The sequence below is a fragment of the Symphodus melops genome, assembly GCF_947650265.1.
Source record: "Symphodus melops genome assembly, chromosome: 14".
NCBI classification, from domain to species: domain Eukaryota; kingdom Metazoa; phylum Chordata; class Actinopteri; order Labriformes; family Labridae; genus Symphodus; species Symphodus melops.
In genome coordinates, this window is record NC_136704.1 from 23,927,813 (window position 1) to 23,945,357 (window position 17,545).

At 44.7% G+C, this 17,545-nt stretch overlaps 4 protein-coding genes across 5 annotated transcripts in view; 2 read left to right on the plus strand and 2 right to left on the minus strand.

Moving 5' to 3' along the window:
* Positions 1 to 7: 7 nt before the first annotated feature.
* On the plus strand, positions 8 to 4,594 carry enosf1 (enolase superfamily member 1; the record flags this gene model as incomplete). Its single annotated transcript, XM_079360775.1, has 15 exons — positions 8 to 88; positions 177 to 279; positions 671 to 786; positions 1,066 to 1,152; positions 1,240 to 1,266; positions 1,344 to 1,416; positions 1,942 to 1,980; positions 2,135 to 2,217; positions 2,387 to 2,509; positions 2,585 to 2,719; positions 3,232 to 3,273; positions 3,363 to 3,492; positions 3,797 to 3,896; positions 3,982 to 4,063; positions 4,143 to 4,594. The coding sequence occupies 15 exons, from the start codon at positions 8 to 10 to the stop codon at positions 4,233 to 4,235; spliced, it is 1,314 nt and encodes a 437-aa protein (XP_079216901.1). The 3' UTR covers positions 4,236 to 4,594.
* Positions 4,595 to 4,922: 328 nt separating this feature from the next.
* tyms (thymidylate synthetase) lies at positions 4,923 to 7,273 on the minus strand. The gene is made up of 7 exons (XM_079360950.1): positions 6,997 to 7,273; positions 6,700 to 6,773; positions 6,046 to 6,220; positions 5,863 to 5,964; positions 5,602 to 5,777; positions 5,436 to 5,507; positions 4,923 to 5,353 (listed from the first exon to the last, which is right to left on the minus strand). Exons 1-7 carry the CDS (start codon positions 7,238 to 7,240, stop codon positions 5,216 to 5,218), a joined length of 981 nt encoding a protein of 326 aa, XP_079217076.1. The 5' UTR covers positions 7,241 to 7,273; the 3' UTR covers positions 4,923 to 5,215.
* An 832-nt stretch (positions 7,274 to 8,105) lies between these two features.
* On the minus strand, positions 8,106 to 11,893 carry LOC306835200 (clusterin-like protein 1). Of its 2 annotated transcripts, XM_079361626.1 has the most exons (10): positions 11,824 to 11,893; positions 11,095 to 11,216; positions 10,381 to 10,529; positions 9,907 to 10,077; positions 9,591 to 9,794; positions 9,341 to 9,503; positions 9,136 to 9,264; positions 8,792 to 9,006; positions 8,500 to 8,680; positions 8,106 to 8,320 (listed from the first exon to the last, which is right to left on the minus strand). In XM_079361626.1, the coding sequence occupies exons 2-10, from the start codon at positions 11,183 to 11,185 to the stop codon at positions 8,310 to 8,312; spliced, it is 1,314 nt and encodes a 437-aa protein (XP_079217752.1). In that variant the 5' UTR covers positions 11,186 to 11,216; positions 11,824 to 11,893; the 3' UTR covers positions 8,106 to 8,309. The 2 variants fall into 2 exon arrangements, with proteins under 2 accessions (XP_079217752.1, XP_079217751.1); XM_079361625.1 differs by having other exon boundaries at positions 9,341 to 9,794.
* A 3,159-nt stretch (positions 11,894 to 15,052) lies between these two features.
* The window catches only part of LOC306834720 (collectin-12-like), a 28,056-nt gene continuing 25,563 nt past the window's right edge, over positions 15,053 to 17,545 (plus strand). Inside the window, exons 1-3 of the mRNA XM_079360822.1 lie at positions 15,053 to 15,151; positions 15,283 to 15,633; positions 16,577 to 16,627. Coding sequence (XP_079216948.1) covers positions 15,627 to 15,633; positions 16,577 to 16,627 — 58 coding nt within the window. The 5' untranslated portion in view covers positions 15,053 to 15,151; positions 15,283 to 15,626. The remainder of the gene's footprint in view (positions 15,152 to 15,282; positions 15,634 to 16,576; positions 16,628 to 17,545) is intronic.

Here is a 17,545-nt window from a genome sequence, read left to right on the forward strand (position 1 = left end):
CACCAACATGCAGCACGGGATCACTCACGTGACGGTCCGGGATGTGAGGTTCCCCACGTCTCTGGAGCAGCACGGCTCCGATGCGATGGTAAGAAAGATGTGGAGTCGTGCATGGAGTTTGTTAAAGTGAAACATTGTCCAAAAATAAAAGTTAAAGAGACTCGTCCTCACTGCAGCACACAGACCCGGATTACTCCGCTGCCTATGTGGTCATCGACACAGACAGCGGACTGCGAGGCTTCGGCCTCACCTTCACCTGCGGGAAAGGCACCGAGATAGGCGAGTCACCTGTTCTCATTATTAGAGCCTCAAAAAATATATAGTCATTTGATGACAATAATAATAATAAGTAAAAAATGTTATAGCTGGATGCTGATAGCTATTGGAGCCAAGTGGGGAAAAATTAAATAGATTTTTTAAATGCACAATGATAAAATTACAGCTTCATAACATTTAAACATTTCTGTATTTGGAAGTTCCCATGATTCTGACTGTACTTGAAAGCAACGCTTCTTCCTCTCATCTGCTTTATGTACAAAGGTGAACCACACGCTGCCCTCTTGTGGTCATATTTCATTATTACCACATTGATGTTTTTCACTTAATTCCATTTGAGTTAGTGCTGTTTAGTTTGTAGAAATAAATGTTTGGAGCTTTTTTTTTCCTGCAGTGGTTTGTGCTGTGAAAGCTCTGTCCCGATTGGTTGTTGGGAAATCTCTGCAGGAGATAGTGAGTGACTTCAGAGGATTTTATCGCCTCCTGACCAGTGACAGCCAGATGAGATGGGTAAGAAGACTTGGTGACACTTTAAAGTGAGGTCACGACATTCACCATTAACCAGCTCATCAGCTGCATCCTTATTGGCCCTTATTGGTTTTTTATTTATTCAATTCAGAAAGCTTTATTGGCATATCTTTAATAATGCCAAAACATGCAATAAATACGATGCATGTGTGAGGACGTTCAGGGTTTTCATCCAGAAACGTTCATATTTAATCTTGTTCTTGTGCTAAATCATAATAATTTTTTTGGTAAATTTTTTTTTTTTTTTTTTCCCTGAATCAGTTGGGTCCGGAGAAAGGAGTGATCCAGCTGGCCACCGCTGCGGTCCTCAACGCTGTGTGGGACCTGTGGGCGAGAGCGGAGTCCAAGGTGGGACTTTCTGAAGCTGCATTTAAAAAAAAAAAAACTGGTTTCACTGTTCATGGCTCACAAGCTGTCGTCTGTGTTTCCCTGTAGCCGCTGTGGAAGCTGCTTGTTGACATGGTGAGTCGCAGATCTCTGATTTATATCCAGAATGTGACCTGACAAGGAAACGACACCCCTTCTGTCTGTCCGTTCAGGATCCCGAGCAGATGGTCTCCTGCATCGACTTCAGATACATCACCGACGTTCTGACCGAGACGGAGGCTCTTGGTGAGACTGTATTCAAAGTTTTCACATGTGCACTCCTGAAAACATCTAGTAGATTTCAGCACCAGTGTGTCCCTCGCTGCGGGCAGACTCCAGGTCCTCAGATATCCAGGATGAGGACCGAAGATATAAGAGAAACATGTTAAAGAAGCAGAGTGGCGACCTGTGATTGGACGTGAGCGCGGCTGTGGTTCAGTGGTAGTCGGTCGTCTCTTAACTAGAAGGTCGGGGGTTTGATCCCCAGCTCCTGCAGCAATATGTCAGATGTGTTTTTGGGTAAGACACAGAAGTGTGAGTTGCTCCCTCTGCTTCGTCTGAGGTGTATGAATGGATGAGTAACGATCAGGGTTTGAACTCGGTGTCAAACTTTGAGTCGACTTGAAAAAGAGCATGGAGCTGCAGGTCACCTCCCTTACCCACTTTCTGGATGTGTTGACCCAAACGTGACTTAGTGCGTGTGTGAAAACACACCAACAGAGTCCAGTTTAAAGACATGAATCCCTTTCTGTGTGTCTTCCTCTCTTTCAGACATGCTGGTGAAAGCGCAGGAGGGCAAGCAGCTGAGAGGTGAGAAGGACATGTTTGAGTGAGATTATCCAGAAACAAATAACCTCTTTAGAGATCAACAGGAGAGCTTGATGAATCCCTGCGCTCCTCCTCCTCCTCCTCCTCCTCCTCCTCGAGTGCTCGTTAAATTGGACTCCTTCTCTTTGCCTGCCAGAGGATCAGATGCTGCGAGAGGGTTACCCGGCTTACACCACTTCCTGCGCCTGGCTCGGATACTCGGACCAGCAGCTCAGACAGGTCCGTGTCTCATCTCCATCCTACACTGTCAACCTGCCAGCTTCATGTTGTCAGAGCGTCGGAGTCTCCCCCTGCTGGCCTTTAGAAAGACTGCAGGTTTAAACTGATTGGCTTCACTTTTGATCGCCTGGTGTGGAAAACATGGATCCGTTGTGCTTTCTTCCTGCAGCTCTGCACAGACGCCCTCGGCAGCGGCTGGACCAAATTCAAAGTGAAGGTGGGTGCAGACCTTGAGGACGACATCCGCAGGTGCCGCCTCATCAGGGAAATGATTGGACCTGAGAACACGTTGGTACGACCTCCGCCGCTCCACTCCAGCGAAGGAAGAGTCTAAAAACACTAAAGAATGAATTGTGTGATACGACAGATGATCGACGCCAACCAGCGATGGGACGTATCCGAGGCCATCAGCTGGGTGTCCAGCCTGGCCCGCTTCAAGCCTCTGTGGATCGAGGAGCCCACGTCGCCTGATGACATCCTGGGTCACGCAGCCATCTCGAAGGTGGGGAGAAAGAAGCGAGCGCGGCCATGTTGTGTTTGAAGCCTGAGCAGGAAGTTTTAAATGAGCTGTTAAAGTCTTTGACATAAGAAGCGAGCGCCGACCCGACTGAGAGAGGAAAACATTTTAAAGTTCCTTCTCAGGTCGTTTTGTGGCTCTGATGCGTTTCCTTCTTCTAGTTTTATTTTGCTCTTTGTGGGTCTTTTGTTTTGAAAGTTGTTTTTTTGGAGGAGAGCTGCGGACGTTATGCAGAGGTGGGATTTGAACGTCTCTGTGCAACTTTGTCACAGTAGTTTTTTTTTTATGTTCTGCTTGTTGAGCCTCATGTTTGACTCAAAACTCAGGTACACGCACGAACCACTAGGCCACCGCTGCCCCAATTCTACGTGTTTTTTTTTTTGTTGTGTCCTTTTATGTTTCTGTGTAATTTACTTCCTCATTATTTAAACGTCTCTTTGCAGTATTTTGTCTCCGTTGTTTATTGACGTACGTTTTCCACGTGTTTGTGGTCGCAGGCTTTGGCTCCTCTCGGGATCGGCGTGGCAACAGGAGAGCAGGTCTGGACTCCGGTTTGGTTTTAAACGAATGGTACAAAGATGTGTGTGTGTGATAATGTTCCCGCTCAGGCGACTCGTCTCCTCCGCAGTGTCACAACAGGGTGATGTTTAAGCAGTTCCTCCAGGCCTCGGCTCTGCAGTTCGTCCAGATCGACAGCTGTCGAGTGGGGAGCGTCAACGAGAACCTGGCTGTGCTGCTCATGGCCCACAAGTTCAAGGGTGAATATATCTAAAAAATCACACGAGTTCATATAAGGAGCCATCAAATCAAATATATGGAGCTTATTTAAACGGCTGAGAATTATCTGATAAATATAAAAAATAATACTGTAACTTCAACACAGTTTAAAAGATAATAAAAATCTTAATCCTTCCTTTAAAGGTGATTTATTTAAAATACACTTTACCACTGAGGGCTGAAATAGACGGTTTATAGTGGATTATTTACTCTGAAGAGGAGAATATGTGACCTTTAACCTTTTCTATAACACCGTGGCTTGATTTGAGGGATTTCCTCCCACAGTGCCCGTGTGTCCTCACAGCGGAGGAGTCGGTCTCTGCGAGCTCGTCCAGCATCTCATTCTGTTCGACTACATCGGTGTGTCGGCGAGTCTCAGCGGCCGGTAAGATCTGGAACGCCCGACTCTATGAAGCTGGGGATTTATTTTAATTTTTTTTTTATACGTTTATTCTTTATCCCGCCTTCAGAGTGTGTGAATATGTGGACCACTTGCACGAACACTTCACCAGCCCCGTGGTGATACGAGACGCCCACTACGTGCCCCCCAAGGTAAACGGCAGCACAGACGAGCGTTACTGTAACAAAGCCGCCACTTCCTGTGAGTCACTTTAACTCCTCGTGTCTTCAGGATCCGGGATATTCCTGCCAGATGTTGGAGTCTTCAGTGCAGAGACACGAGTATCCTGACGGAGACGTTTGGAAGCAGCTTCTGAACAAATGAGGAAATTTACCTTCAAAACAACTTTACCGTAAAACGTCTAATTAAAGCCCATCGAGCATCTTTGACTTCACGACACCGCCCTGATTTCTTTTTGTATTTAAAATCAGTAAATGTTTACTTAAGGAAATAAAAGACTTTCACACATTAACCAGCTGTTTTTAAAGAGACTCCAAACAAGTGATTGAAACATGTTTATGTATTTGATGTATGAACCATAAATGGAAGTTGATTATTTGGTTTACTGATTTGTTTGTTTGCGATCTTATCGTGTGTGGTGATTGTGGTGATGTGAGCTGCACTCACCTATTCACCTGGTTTTTTTTCTTATATGGAGAGAAGAATAAATGACTAAATATTGATTTGACAGCGCATCAGCTTTTTTTTTTTTTTTTTTGTGACCTGCGAAGGCCGAGATCGCTGATCGGTGATGTGATCTCCAGACTCTTCATGTTAAAAGGGATACTTCACCCATTTACATGAAGCTGTGTATCATTAGAAACATGGTAGTAGTGTTGAATGGTCGTGAGTCCAGCCCTCATTTTGCCCTGAGACGAGAAAAATGTTTTTCTTTGCCTGGAAGTTTTCTTCATGTGATGTAATATGACGCTTTTTGCATCACATGAAGAAAACTTCCAGGAAAAGAAAAACACATTTTTCTCGTAAGAAAAACCAAACCTGCTCCAAGAATCAAGAAGACATTTAAGGTCTAATCTTTATTTACAGATTTGATATATCAAACAGAAGCTATTTAAAACGCATCTAAGATCCACCCTCAAGAAAATACAGCCAATAAACATCGGAACATTTACGACGGCAGAAATTATTTCTGCTTGTGTAACAAAAATAAATTATACATGTAAGAACTTAATGTGGTTAAAGGAGCAATCCGTAAGATACCTACTGAGTAAAATGAGACGGCTCTCTCTGGTGTTTTGAATTTCGACTGCAGTACCCACTTTGAACACTAGGTGTCAGCTTTTTCACACAGCCATCTGCATCTTGATGGTGGGATGGGGGTTGTAGTCGCAGATCTCGAAGTCCTCGGCACGGAAGTCGTCGATGCGCTCCACCTGTCTCAGGATCTTCAGCTTGGGGAAGGGCCGGATCTCCCTCTGCAGCTGGAGCGGAAAGAAGGAGGAGGAGCTTTGTGTTCACCGGATCTCAAAGAGAAGAGAAAAATAAAACCTTGAACTGACTCACCTGTATTTTCAGAGGCTCGATGTGGTTGACGTAGACGTGAGCGTCTCCCAGAGTGTGGACGAAGTCGCCAGGCTGGAGGGACAAAAAAAAAAAAAATCAAAATCCATCACATGCGAGGGGGGTTTAAAAAAGGCTTAGAAGAAGAAGCGAGGATTGGAGCGCTCACCTTCAGGCCGGTGATGTGCGCGATCATGTAGGTGAGAAGCGCGTAGCTGGCGACGTTAAAAGGCACGCCGAGGCCCATGTCGCCCGAGCGCTGGTACAGCTGACAGGACAGCTCGCCGTCACACACGTAGAACTGGCAGAGGGCGTGGCAGGGGGGCAGGGCCATGGAGGGCAGGTCTGCAGCAGCACGCCACGGGACATTTACAATCAGTTATCAGATCCAAGAAACGCTCCACAGAAGTTTAGTGGGGGTTTTTTTCACCTTTGGGGTTCCACGCGCACATGATGATCCGTCTGTCCTCGGGGTTCTTTCTGATCGTGTCGATCACCTTCTGCAGCTGGTCAACACCTTGTCCTGTGTAATCTGTGGAAGGACGCGAGGGTAGCGTTAACCTGCTGCTCACCCTTAACCTTCTTACACCCCCCCCCCCCCCATGTGCTGTACCTGCGTGCATGTTGGTGTACTCTGCACCAAAGTGCCTCCACTGGAATCCATACACAGGACCCAGGTCGCCCTCCTCCCGGTCCGTGAACCCGAGGTTGTCGAGGAAGTCCCGGGACCCGTTGGCGTCCCAAATCTTCACGCCTTTCTCCGAGAGCTCCTTGGCGTTCGTCGATCCCTTTTGACCGCCAAAATACAAAAAGAAGGAGATCAGAGCCCGATGCAGTGAACATCGACAGGAAACAGCAGAACATCAAAACGTGCAAAAACAAAGACAGACAAACAAACAAAACAGATTCATCAAAAATGTGGACTATGGATTACATGTATCACCCATTAAATGATAAAAAAAAAAAACAGATGAGTTATCAATACTTTATTTTTTTAAATTGGTGTTTGTGACTTCCTGTTTCTGCCTCCAGCTGACTCTCCATGAAACTGCAGGATTTTAAACTTCAACATCACCTTCATTTCATAGCATTTTAAAGTAAAGCATGTTCCTTTCACAGCTCCTTCTTTTCTCTCAGGCTTTCAGAAATTTTTTTTTCCTCTTTTGAAGCACAACTTTTGATTTTTTTCATAAACATCTGACAAGAAGAAAAGTCATTACTGGAGGACATTTCTTCTCAGAGGTGCGTCCCTTCATGTCGTCTTTACCTTTATGAACCACAGCAGCTCTTCGAGGATCCCTCTCCAGAACACTCTCTTGGTCGTCAGCAAGGGGAACTGGTCTAAAGAAAAACACAAACTGGTTCTACGACATGACTTTCAGGGTGTGGGTGAACAAACCCGGACGAGAATATAGACGATCATGCAAATTTAACGCAATTAATCTAAGACTCTAAGTTACTTTAAAAAATTCAGTTTGCAATGTAATCAATGCAGTGATGCAATTATAAATGCTCAACGAGGACAGGTACATTATATCTGCAGGTGAAGAGACTGAATGCAAACCTCGCAGACTGTATCTGGACTGTGCACCGAACATAGAGATGACCCCCGTCCCCGTCCGGTCCCCCTTTCTGCGGCCCTGCTGCAGGATGTACTCGATCAGATCCAGGTACCCGCGTTCATCACACAGAACACCGAAGTTCTTGGTTTTCTTCCTGTGCTCCTCTTCCTCCTTCACTTCTCCTGCAGCAGAGTCTCTGCGCACCTCCTGCTGCTCCTCTGTCAGGATGTCTGACGTGGCCGGCATGATGACGAGTAAAGAAAGTGAAGGAAGTTTTCACGAAGGAAGACACAGAAGTGCTGTTGTTGGTTGTCACCAGTGTGGTTTTTCCCGGGTAATATTATTTAACACTGACGACGTCACGCGGCAAATGTCGTCGTCTTCACTAGGGTCTTTTTTGACGGTTGGCAAACAACGAATTATCGAATTAGCGCCACCTACTGGTCTGGAGAGTTGCTCAGGTTATTTAACGTATTCGATTTTCTGTAAATAATAATTTAGAAAAAAATATTCTCCCAATCATCTTAGTTTGCCGCAGAAAATCAAATAAAATCCCGTATTCTTCATTTTCTGAGAAGAATTAACTTCTTCTTCGGCTGCTTTATTGGCGGTTGTCAAAAAAATGTGTGCGTTCCCGCCACCTACTGGTGGGGAGTGTGGATTAGGATAACAACGTCTCAAATAAATAAACACTAATATTAATTATTATAATTTTAAAAAATCCCCCAGAAACTGGTTGTATGAATTTATATATTTTTAAAGTACAAATCATTTCACTTTGCAGCATACACAGGCTTTCATATTATATTACACATTAAAACCAAGTTAATGCTGCAGTAAAATGCAATTTAATACTAAAAAGTGAGCGTGGAAAGTTGTACGAGTTTTGCATTAATAATTTGACCTGATCGTTAACAACAACTTCTCAGTTTTAAAGTTTAATGATAAATAAAGAGCTGTCTGTAAAAGCTTCAGGGAAGACGTAACGAGCGATTCATAGTGCAGCTTTTCAGATAGTCCAAGTGTTTGACCATGACCTTCAACATAACAGAGATTCATTCAATGTAAACAGCCTCTCCAAAGGGCAAAGATCCAAAGACTGGCTCGAGCATTGAACACATACTGCAGCTTTATTGCACAGAGGTTTTAAAAACATCTAGAATAAACACAAATAGAAAAAATCTAGGTGTAGCATGTAAACGAGTACATGTGTATGTGACGCATTTTCAAGTGCTGCAGAGGAAAGCTACAAACAAATGGTACTTGTGCTTTGGCTGATTTTTGGGTGATCATCTGTAGACGCTGGAGGTCCACATTACTCCGTTCCTGTGGAAACATAAAAACAGTTTAAAAAAAAAATGAAGGTTGTGCTATTGAACATAAAACCTCCACATTCTCATGGCTTCAAATAATAATTTATAATCAATCATGTATCTTCATTTCAGTTTGGAGCTCTGCAAGATGATGCTGGGAGACGAATAATTTACAAAGCGTTCATTCTGTACCTCGAATCTGCCGTTTGTGGAGCGTCAACGCCTCCTGAGCTGCATACTGGATAAAAGCCGGGTCGTCCACCTCCAGTTCTGCTGGGACCGAGACAGTTAACGGGTCCGAGTCCAGGACAGTTACAACCACACTGCTGTCAGCTTTAGGTCTGAAGTTCTTCATCTGTTGCTGTTGATTCACCTGTGAATTCAGATGAATATAAACCTATTTATCCCCCTGCAGAACTGATGTTCAGAACTGTCCAAATGAAAACACCACAAGTGGACAAATCCATCATTACTCCAAGCTTACTGCGATGACACTGAAGGTGTCGTGTGGGCCCTCTGTGCTGTCTGACAGGCGGCTGACCCAGCGGTACTTGTCCTCCATGTTGCTGAGCCACGTCTGTGTGTCGGCTGTGTGCCTGCGGACCAGCTGCAGCCGGTCGTCGTACTGCTCGCGGGAGGCGTTCAGAAGTAAGTGCATCTCCTCCACCTCAGCGTGCAGCTGCTGGACGACGGGACACTCTGTGTGGCGAGGAGTAGTACACGTTTATTTTATCCCAACAAACTTCTGGAAAAGTGATTGTGAGGGAAGAGCTGCTAAAGAGATGTTAAACTAAGAATTCCTATTAAATAAATATGGCAGTCATTTACCTTCGAACAGATATTCCTTACATGTCACACACCAACTTCGGAGCTGCAGGCACTCTGATGTTTGTCTGCGGAGGCGTCTGCACAGGTGAGGCGTCTGTAGCTGTTCCAAAGCAGGAAGGAATCCTGGTTCTGAATAAACACACAGTGAGAAGAGTTCAGTCTTACGTCAAAGGGAAGGAACACGAGTGTTAAAAAGACGGTATACCTCTGTTCGGTAGCTGAGAGTTCTCCTCTTCTCCTGCGACATCTTCAAAAACATCAGCCACCGAGGAGCTGATCTCGCCCATCACATTCCTCCCAAAGTCATACACCGAGCCGACGATCTGATCCAGACCCAGAGTCCTGAAGAAGCCGAGACTGGAGCCGCTCTGCGGGGATGACAGAGGGCCGGGGTGAAGCTCTGCGGTGAATGCCAACAGGAAGGATTCGCTGAACACCTGTTGCATCTTTTCTACCACAGTGACGCTCTGGTTGAACAGGAAGTCGGCCCTCGAAAGCAGTTGGCCGAAGGATGCATCCATCTGCTGAAGATCGGCTTCGTCCCCCGTGACCTGGTAGTCCTCGGCCAAGTTTGCGTGACCCACATTCTCCTCGTTTTGATAATAAAAACGATCTGTGTCTTCCAGCTGGGCGGCGAGCGTCTGGAAAAACTCCTCCAGCTGCAGAAAGATTTAAACAAACAAACTGTAACCTGTCAGGAGCTTCAAATTCACAAATCAGTCCTTTTTTTAAATTTTGAAGCTGAGATGGTTTTAGTGGGAATGATCGAACCTTAAATGAGAAGGAGGTGAAGCCGCGGCGACACGTAGAAGTATAGAAGTCCTTACAAGCAACTTCAAGACACGGACGGCATTCCTCGAAGGACGATTTGGTTAAATCTCGACACTGCCTCTCAGCCTCCTCAAATTTCTGCTCGGTTTCCCGGGTTAGCTGCATCGCCCCCTGAAACAACCCCATAAAAAACATTGTCCTTTTATATCACATTAAAAAAAAAGCCTTAATCTACAGACAGTTCATTTATTCTGATTGCTTTAAACATGAGCTTAAATTACTTCCACACAGGCTGCTTTGAGGTTGCACATTTTTGCATCTATGAAACAGTAATTGAACGCAACCCTCGCAGTTTTTAGCCTTTAAAAGAAATCATAATTATGCCCAAAGATTGGGATATAACTTATGAAGTTATTCTGTTTACATCAGCCTGACTTTCAGGTATTCTTTATGTGGTAAATCACAGATTCCTACCTTCTTCTTGTCACTGCTCTGTCTCAGGGCATCCACAAAATGTCTGTACTTCTCCTCTTTTTCCTCCATCAGCTCCTTCACCTGCTTCACCCCGAGCACAGCTCGCTTTATTTCCTCGTCAATGAAACGCTCCCCCGCCGCAGACAGCTCTACACACGAAGAAAACACACACGCTGTCATCAAACCTGCTGCACGTATTTAAACAGAAACGACCTGTAGTGCTGCACATCTGGATGTTCTCTGGAGGTGGCTCGAGCTCAGTCTGCAGGGATTTGAGTTGGGAAGCAGACGGTCACCAGTTCTGGAGAGGATGATGGGAGTTGGTCTGGCAGGGCACTTCCTGTTACTGCATGAGCAGCTCCTGCATGCTCACATCCACCCGTCCTGTTTGTTTGTTTGTTTGTTTGTGTGCTCAGGGTCCATGTGTATAAAGGGAGCTTGTTTAGATCTTTTCTTCTTCTGAGTACTCACACCTCACTTCACACACATTCACATGCTGCAGACAAAGCAGAGGGAGCAACTCGGAGTTCAGTGTCCAGCCCATCAGATATGTAGCTGCAGGCGCTGGGGATCGAACCCCCAACCTTCAGGTCGACCAACTCCACCAACTGAGCCACAGCTGTGAGAAGCATGCCTCTCAGTAACAGGGGGATTAATAAAGTCTGTGTAGAAGAAGAAGCATGCAAGCACAAAGAAAGATTTGAAAGGCGTCACCTGTCAGCGTGTCGCTGTTCATCGGAGGAGAGTCGGCCGCACAGAGCAGGACCCGAGAGACGCAGAGAATCTGCACAAGCAGCCGCCTCATCCTGTCCCAGGTTGATTATAGAGGACAGATCCTGTACAGACACAGTATGGATTAACATGCAACAACTTACATCAGCAAAAAAAAAACTCTGACTTATCAACCTGAAACATCATCTGCCACAAGGTGGAGCCATTTCTCAAACATTTTCAATTTAAATGCAGTTTTAAAAAAATCTAATATGCCCGCTCAGTGCGACACTAAATGAACATTATGACAACAGATCTGAAGCCACTGAAGCTTCTGCAGAGACTGTGACAGTACATGTCACATACCTGGGAAATAACTAAAGTACAGTGCGACTGAATATTTGAACTTTTAAAGAAGTGAAATCATCTCTTTAGATGCTTCCTGAGTGTGAAACTGAGAGTGAACTTCAGCACGGTGGACATGCCTACATTAGGAAACAGTTCATCACCTGTTACATGTCTCTCTATAAGTAAAAACTTCTATATGAAACTATACACTGAAAACATTGAAGAATCAAAGTCAGCATCAACGAGAGCTGAAGCTGACAAGAAGTCAGAGACAAAGTTGATCCAGACTGAGAAAGGAAACATTTCTGAAGAATTAGAAGTTTAAATCTGTTGCTAGCGTCAGAGTCCGACCTCCATCACTTTCAAAGAGTTTGAGATATTTACCTTGACAGATATGAAAACAGGCAGCAGCTTGCTGTTTGAGCGATGAGGCCGAGGCGTCTGCTTCCTCAAAGGACTGTCCTATTTCTAATGATCTACTCGAGCACAGATCCTATTAGTCTTACACAAACAACCAGCATGCTATTTATGGGAGGAAGGTGTTTATGAAAGCGTTCTGCTAATAAACAAACGTGAGACTAAATGAGGCTGCTTGATGCACCGTCTGAAGAACGTCCCAGTTATCAAGTTTGATTGAAGACAAAGTCATCACTTGAAATATTAGACGAATGTTTAAAAACTGAAACTAATCAAGCAGTCTTTTGTTGTTGTTGTTGTTGTTGGTTTAATGTCCTCCCTTCATATTATAGATGTGATGATCACAGAAGGTGAAATGCTTACTGTCAGGATATCGATTTAAAAAAATCAAAAATTAAAAGACTCATTCATTTAAATGGATTGAGGCACCAACATACTCCAGCGGCCTCCTCAGGTCAGACTTTCTGCTTTAATCTGCATCAGACTGACGGTAAGCCTGACCCCCCTGCAGAGAGCTGGCACACACTGGCATGCTCTCAGACTTAAGCTCTGCGCTGCGGGCCAGAATTAGAGCAGGAGGAATGCATGTAAGATTACACATGTACTGTATGTATGTGTTATGTAAAAAAAAAAAACATACAATAGGAAAAGAGTGTCTGTGTAACTCTGACCACAAATCAGGTTGTGTTTGCTTCACATTCTGCACAAATATTTCATTTTATCTTCATGCAAATCCATCGGCAAGTTTTTCAAACTTGTTTCAGTTGTGCAATCGATGAAACGAACCTGCACAAAGACTGAAAGCTGACTGATAAAGTCCTTTAAAAGAAGCTGCAGCCGGAGCGGTTACGTCCCATCGTCAACGTGAAAACACACAGAAAAAGGAGGCCAAACGACGTCTCACGTGTGCTACACGTGTGCAGGATGCTAGTGATGGACACATCAAGCTCACCCTGCTGTGGAGATGGATGTAATGTAGAGTCAGAGCTTCAGGTAAAAAGAGCTTCAGGGTACAATGTTGTATTCAGCACTTTAAGCTGAAGAAGAATCAAAACTGCACAGAAGAAAGAAGAAGAAGAAGCAGCTGAGCACATCCAGTCCCCGTCTCCATAAACACATTTAACACAGAGGTCAAAAAGAGGCTTTTCAGCTCCCTTCTGCAGTTGTTATAATAGATTTAAAGACTAGCTGCTTATCCTCCTTAAAGTCACATGTAATGTTCAGAGGCCAGCAGAGAACTTGAGGATCATCTTTATTTAATTTGATCAATATGGAGTGACTTTAGACTGTCCGGTTAGATCTGAGCTCCCATTATCTAAAACATCTATCACACTAGGAGAAACAGTCGTCCTGCTTCCTGTCTGTCTGTCCTTCCTCCTGCTGCATTAAACAATCCGCCTCGTTCTTATCCTGATATCTAAACATGGCAGCAGCAGCAGCAGCAGCAGCAGCAGCAGCAGCAGCAGCAGCAGCGTGGTAAATGTGGAATTCCTGTGTTCTTTCTCAGCCCTTCTGTTAATCTGAGCCCAACGCTGAAAAGCCTTGACCCAGCAAATCAGGTCCCAACCTCTGAAGCAGCACCAGCAGGAGCAGGCCTGCGAGATACCTGACCCTCAGCTGCTTTTTATCAGCTCGCCACGATCCCTATCTCAGCCATAATACCAGCCTGCTGCTCCAATTATAGCCCGCAGTAAAATAACAGTTGTGAAGCCTTTAGGAAAACAGGTAATTAGTCGCTTTATCATCTCAGGCTGGAGTCTAATATGTGCTGGGCTGGAGTGGGTCAGCTATTAACACTGAGCCCAGGCTTGACAGCTCAGTTATCCAAAGACAGAAGAAAAACAGAGCTCAGTTTGATGTGTGTGTGTGTGTGTGTGTGTGTGTGTGTGTGTGTGTGTGTGTGTGTGTGTGTGTTCTTAAAGCGCAGAGGACTATCCTCGTCTTCTTGCTGTGAATCGATTGGTTGGAGAGCTGAGCGAGTGTAAACAGATTCATCAGTGAGCCAGGCGTGCAGGGACACTGGAGGCTGCAGGCTGCAGCTCTTTTCAGGCCTTTTGATCAGTGATGTGCATCTGCAGGCCGCCGAGATAATCGACCACAGGAAACGTAGAAATGATCACGGCACCTGGAAGAGTTCAGGAGACGTGGCAGCTGGTGAACCTACAGTTGGTTGTTTTCACAGATTGTGCCCACACACTCTCGGCTGCCATTAAGGCCGATTTATGAAACTAAAATAATATAGCAAATCTGTGTGAAGAAAGTAAGGAGATCTGGTTTCATACATCAAACAGACAATCATCGAAAATGAACTAAAAATGTCTAAAATATAGCTCTCTATCATGTTTATGAACTTATGTATTCAAAAGCTAATAAGCATTTTTATTTTATTTTATTTTTTGGGTGATTTATTTACCTTTAAGAGTGTTGGATTATTGTGAGCAAACAGCTGATATAATAACCACCCACCAAATGAGAGGCCAAATGATCCGAAAAGGTTTTTTTTTTTTTTTTAATGAAAGTCATGTTTTCATCCTCGAAGGAAATGGGATGTGAAGCTGTAGAAAAGAAAAGAAAAACACAGGAACTGTGGTGAAAGTGTGTGTCGCCGTTTCAGTGTGTCGCCCCCCCCCCCCCCCCCCCCCCCCTCTTTCACTGATCTGTAATGGGTACCAGATTTCTACCCGGGGACGAGATTGCCATCAACCCCCCCTGTAACTTAATCTCATCTCCGGCTGGATTACTGCACCTCCTCTCCCTCCGTGCAGATACCTCGAACCCCTGCGTGGGGACAGTGGATGTGTGCAGAGGAAGTTAAGCACAAAAGTGCACGTGAGGAAAACCGGAAACGAGACATACAACCTTCAAAGTAAAAGTGTTTAAACGCTGGGCTATAAGGGGTTTTGTTTTGCATTTGACTTTTTAACATTTAACAACTGATTTATTTACTATCTTTAAACGAGCTGACATTTTTCTGTTTGGTTAACAGGAACAACTTTCGCAGTGGTGAATTTAGCCATGTAAGGAATTTTAAAAAACAGAAACTAGTTCATGCATTTCTGAGCTCCATCTGTAGCTGACACTAAATAGTGAACTTTATTCACTTTTTTATTGGCTTGAGGCTCAAAACTGGAGCACAATGGTAATAATAATATATGGTAATACAGAACAATTCCTGGAGCTTAGAGCAGGGTTTAAAAGGAAACTAGTCTCAAGGCCTTGGTACCCAAAACCCATCAGTTAACGAATGCAAGTCGTGCTGTGTAAAATATCAAGCCTTTCTGAAGAAGGTGGGTAGGTGAGTTTTTTATGTTTTGCCATGTTTGCCCCCAGGTTACTTGTTTTTTAGGTTATGCTTCCTGTTGAACCAGTGAAAACTGCCGATGACTACGCGACATTGTTTCGCCTAAATCCTATTTTACTCTGAAGGCGAAACCGGAAGTGCCGCTCTCATTGGTGTAACTTGACGCTGGTAGTAAAAGAGGCTGAACTCCGTCGTCCTGCAGCGCAGCTCATCAGGACGACGCTGAACATCACATCACTCCTGCTGATTAAAAACCATTCCGAGGAGAAGAGGAAGCAGAGACGATGGGATTTTAAACTTCCAGCTCCAACATGAAGACAAACTTTTAAATGTTAAAGTTTCATTTGGAAGTCTCAGTTCACGGTGGAGCAACTTTACTCCAAAATCTGCGCTGGATGTTGAGATGCGCAGAAAGTGACAGCAGCACCTCATCTCTTCTCCTACTGTCCTCGACGAGTTACTCAACGCCATGAAAGGTATGCTGCCTCACTGCGACACTCACATCAGGTTTAGTCTGCACACAGGGGACTCTGTTCACGTGTCTGTGCGCGCGGTGCGCATCTGGATGACATTACGGTGCTGCGGTGCAGAAGTTTTCAAATACTTGGGAGTTGATTCTTTACTGTACTTCAGCCACTTAGTAGCGTCCAATTAAAGTATATACAAGAGGGGACGATGCGCTCACCACAGAGCTGCGTAAAGAATCCAACATTTCACTTGTTGGGGTTTGTGATATTTTAGAAACCAGAAATCTCAGTTTTAAGAAAAATAAATGAAAAAACTAAAGAAATAAACTGCAAGACGGATTTTTACTGATGAAGACTGCACGTGCTGCAAGCAGCTTTTAGACTTGTTGTCATTTTGAATTGTTTAAACTCAACGAGGAGCAGCAGCGTCAATCAAAGTCCAATCTTTTAAAGCTGTGATATGTGATTATCATTATTATTATTATTATTATTATTATTATTATTATTATTATTAGCAGGAGAAACCGTGATAAAAGAAGGTGTGCAGCCAGTATCCATGGCTCCTCATCTGGTCTAACCCCCTTCTGACCCCCCACCCGTCTAAAACACACCGCTCATCCCTCCCTGCCTGCCCCCGTCAGGCCCATCTGTTTACCATTAGCAGAGATGCTCTCTGTGAGCTCAGCTCCACTCTTCAGTGTCGAGGCAGCACAGTGTAATTAGAGTTTACTGTCAACAACCCGGAGAGACCGCAGCCTGTGGTTTTTACAGTTCTCTGGACCTCATATCTGCACACACACACCAACAGAGCTGACCTCTGATAACACACACACACACACACACACACACACATCTGTATATTGGAGGGTAATATAAAGACCTGGGCCCTGTGTTGCCCTGCAGGGTTGTGTGGTGTCGTTTCCTCATGTCATGTTTCTCTTCTGTCATTCAGACGACTTTGCCGACGAGGAGGAAGTACAGTCTTTTGGATACAAGAGGTTCGGTGAGTGGAAAGAGTTTACGTTTTCTTCACAGGGGGAAAAGCAGGCACACTGGGAGAGCTTGGATCATAAAACTTTTACAGTTTTCAGAGTGAACTGTTGTGAATAAAAGCTCCTGAGTGTGTGGGCTCCCCTGTCCTTACTCTCCTCTGGCGCTACCTGCTTTGAAGGATCCTTCCCTCGTGTTGTGTTCTTCATGTCAGGACAGCAGAGCAGAGCCTGACGCTTCTGCACAGTTTGGCTTTACATGAATGTGGCTGTCAGTCTGTGAGGTCCGGCTCACCACAAGCCCAACGAGGGCCCACATAACTCACCAGATCAAAACCCTGAAAAATCCTTCTGCTCCTTTTTATCCACTTCATTTAAGTCACTTAAACAGCCTGACTCACACAAACATGCCATCAGACCTCAGACATGAGGAGTCCCTCGAACTCAAACTGTCCTCCACATAGCTCTGTCTGTTGTGGCGTCACACAAGCACAAAGGGCTTCATGTGTGTTCACTTTGCTCAGATACTGTACGCTCATGATGTGTAGCTTCAAACGAGCACATACGCCAACTTTTTCTTCCATAATTTCAGAAAGTTAGAAGAGAATTGTACGATGAAGTTAAAGCTTAAAGTGCAAACATGCACAAAAACAACAAACACTCATTCAGGTAGATGTGCAGAGGATTTACACGAGCTAGCATAAAAAGTGTATACACAAGTAGATACTGCACATGCCAGGTAACAGGTCAAATATATATCAATATTTTTATTTACCTGTGTGTGTGTGTGTGTGTGTGTGTGTGTGTGTGTGTGTGTGTGCTCGGTTCAGTGTGGTTGTGGCTCTGGGGAAGAAGCTCATGGTTAATTCCTTGCTTGATTTAAGGGCAAAACTCTCCTGGCGTGTGACCCTGCACACCTGTACAGCCCTTGC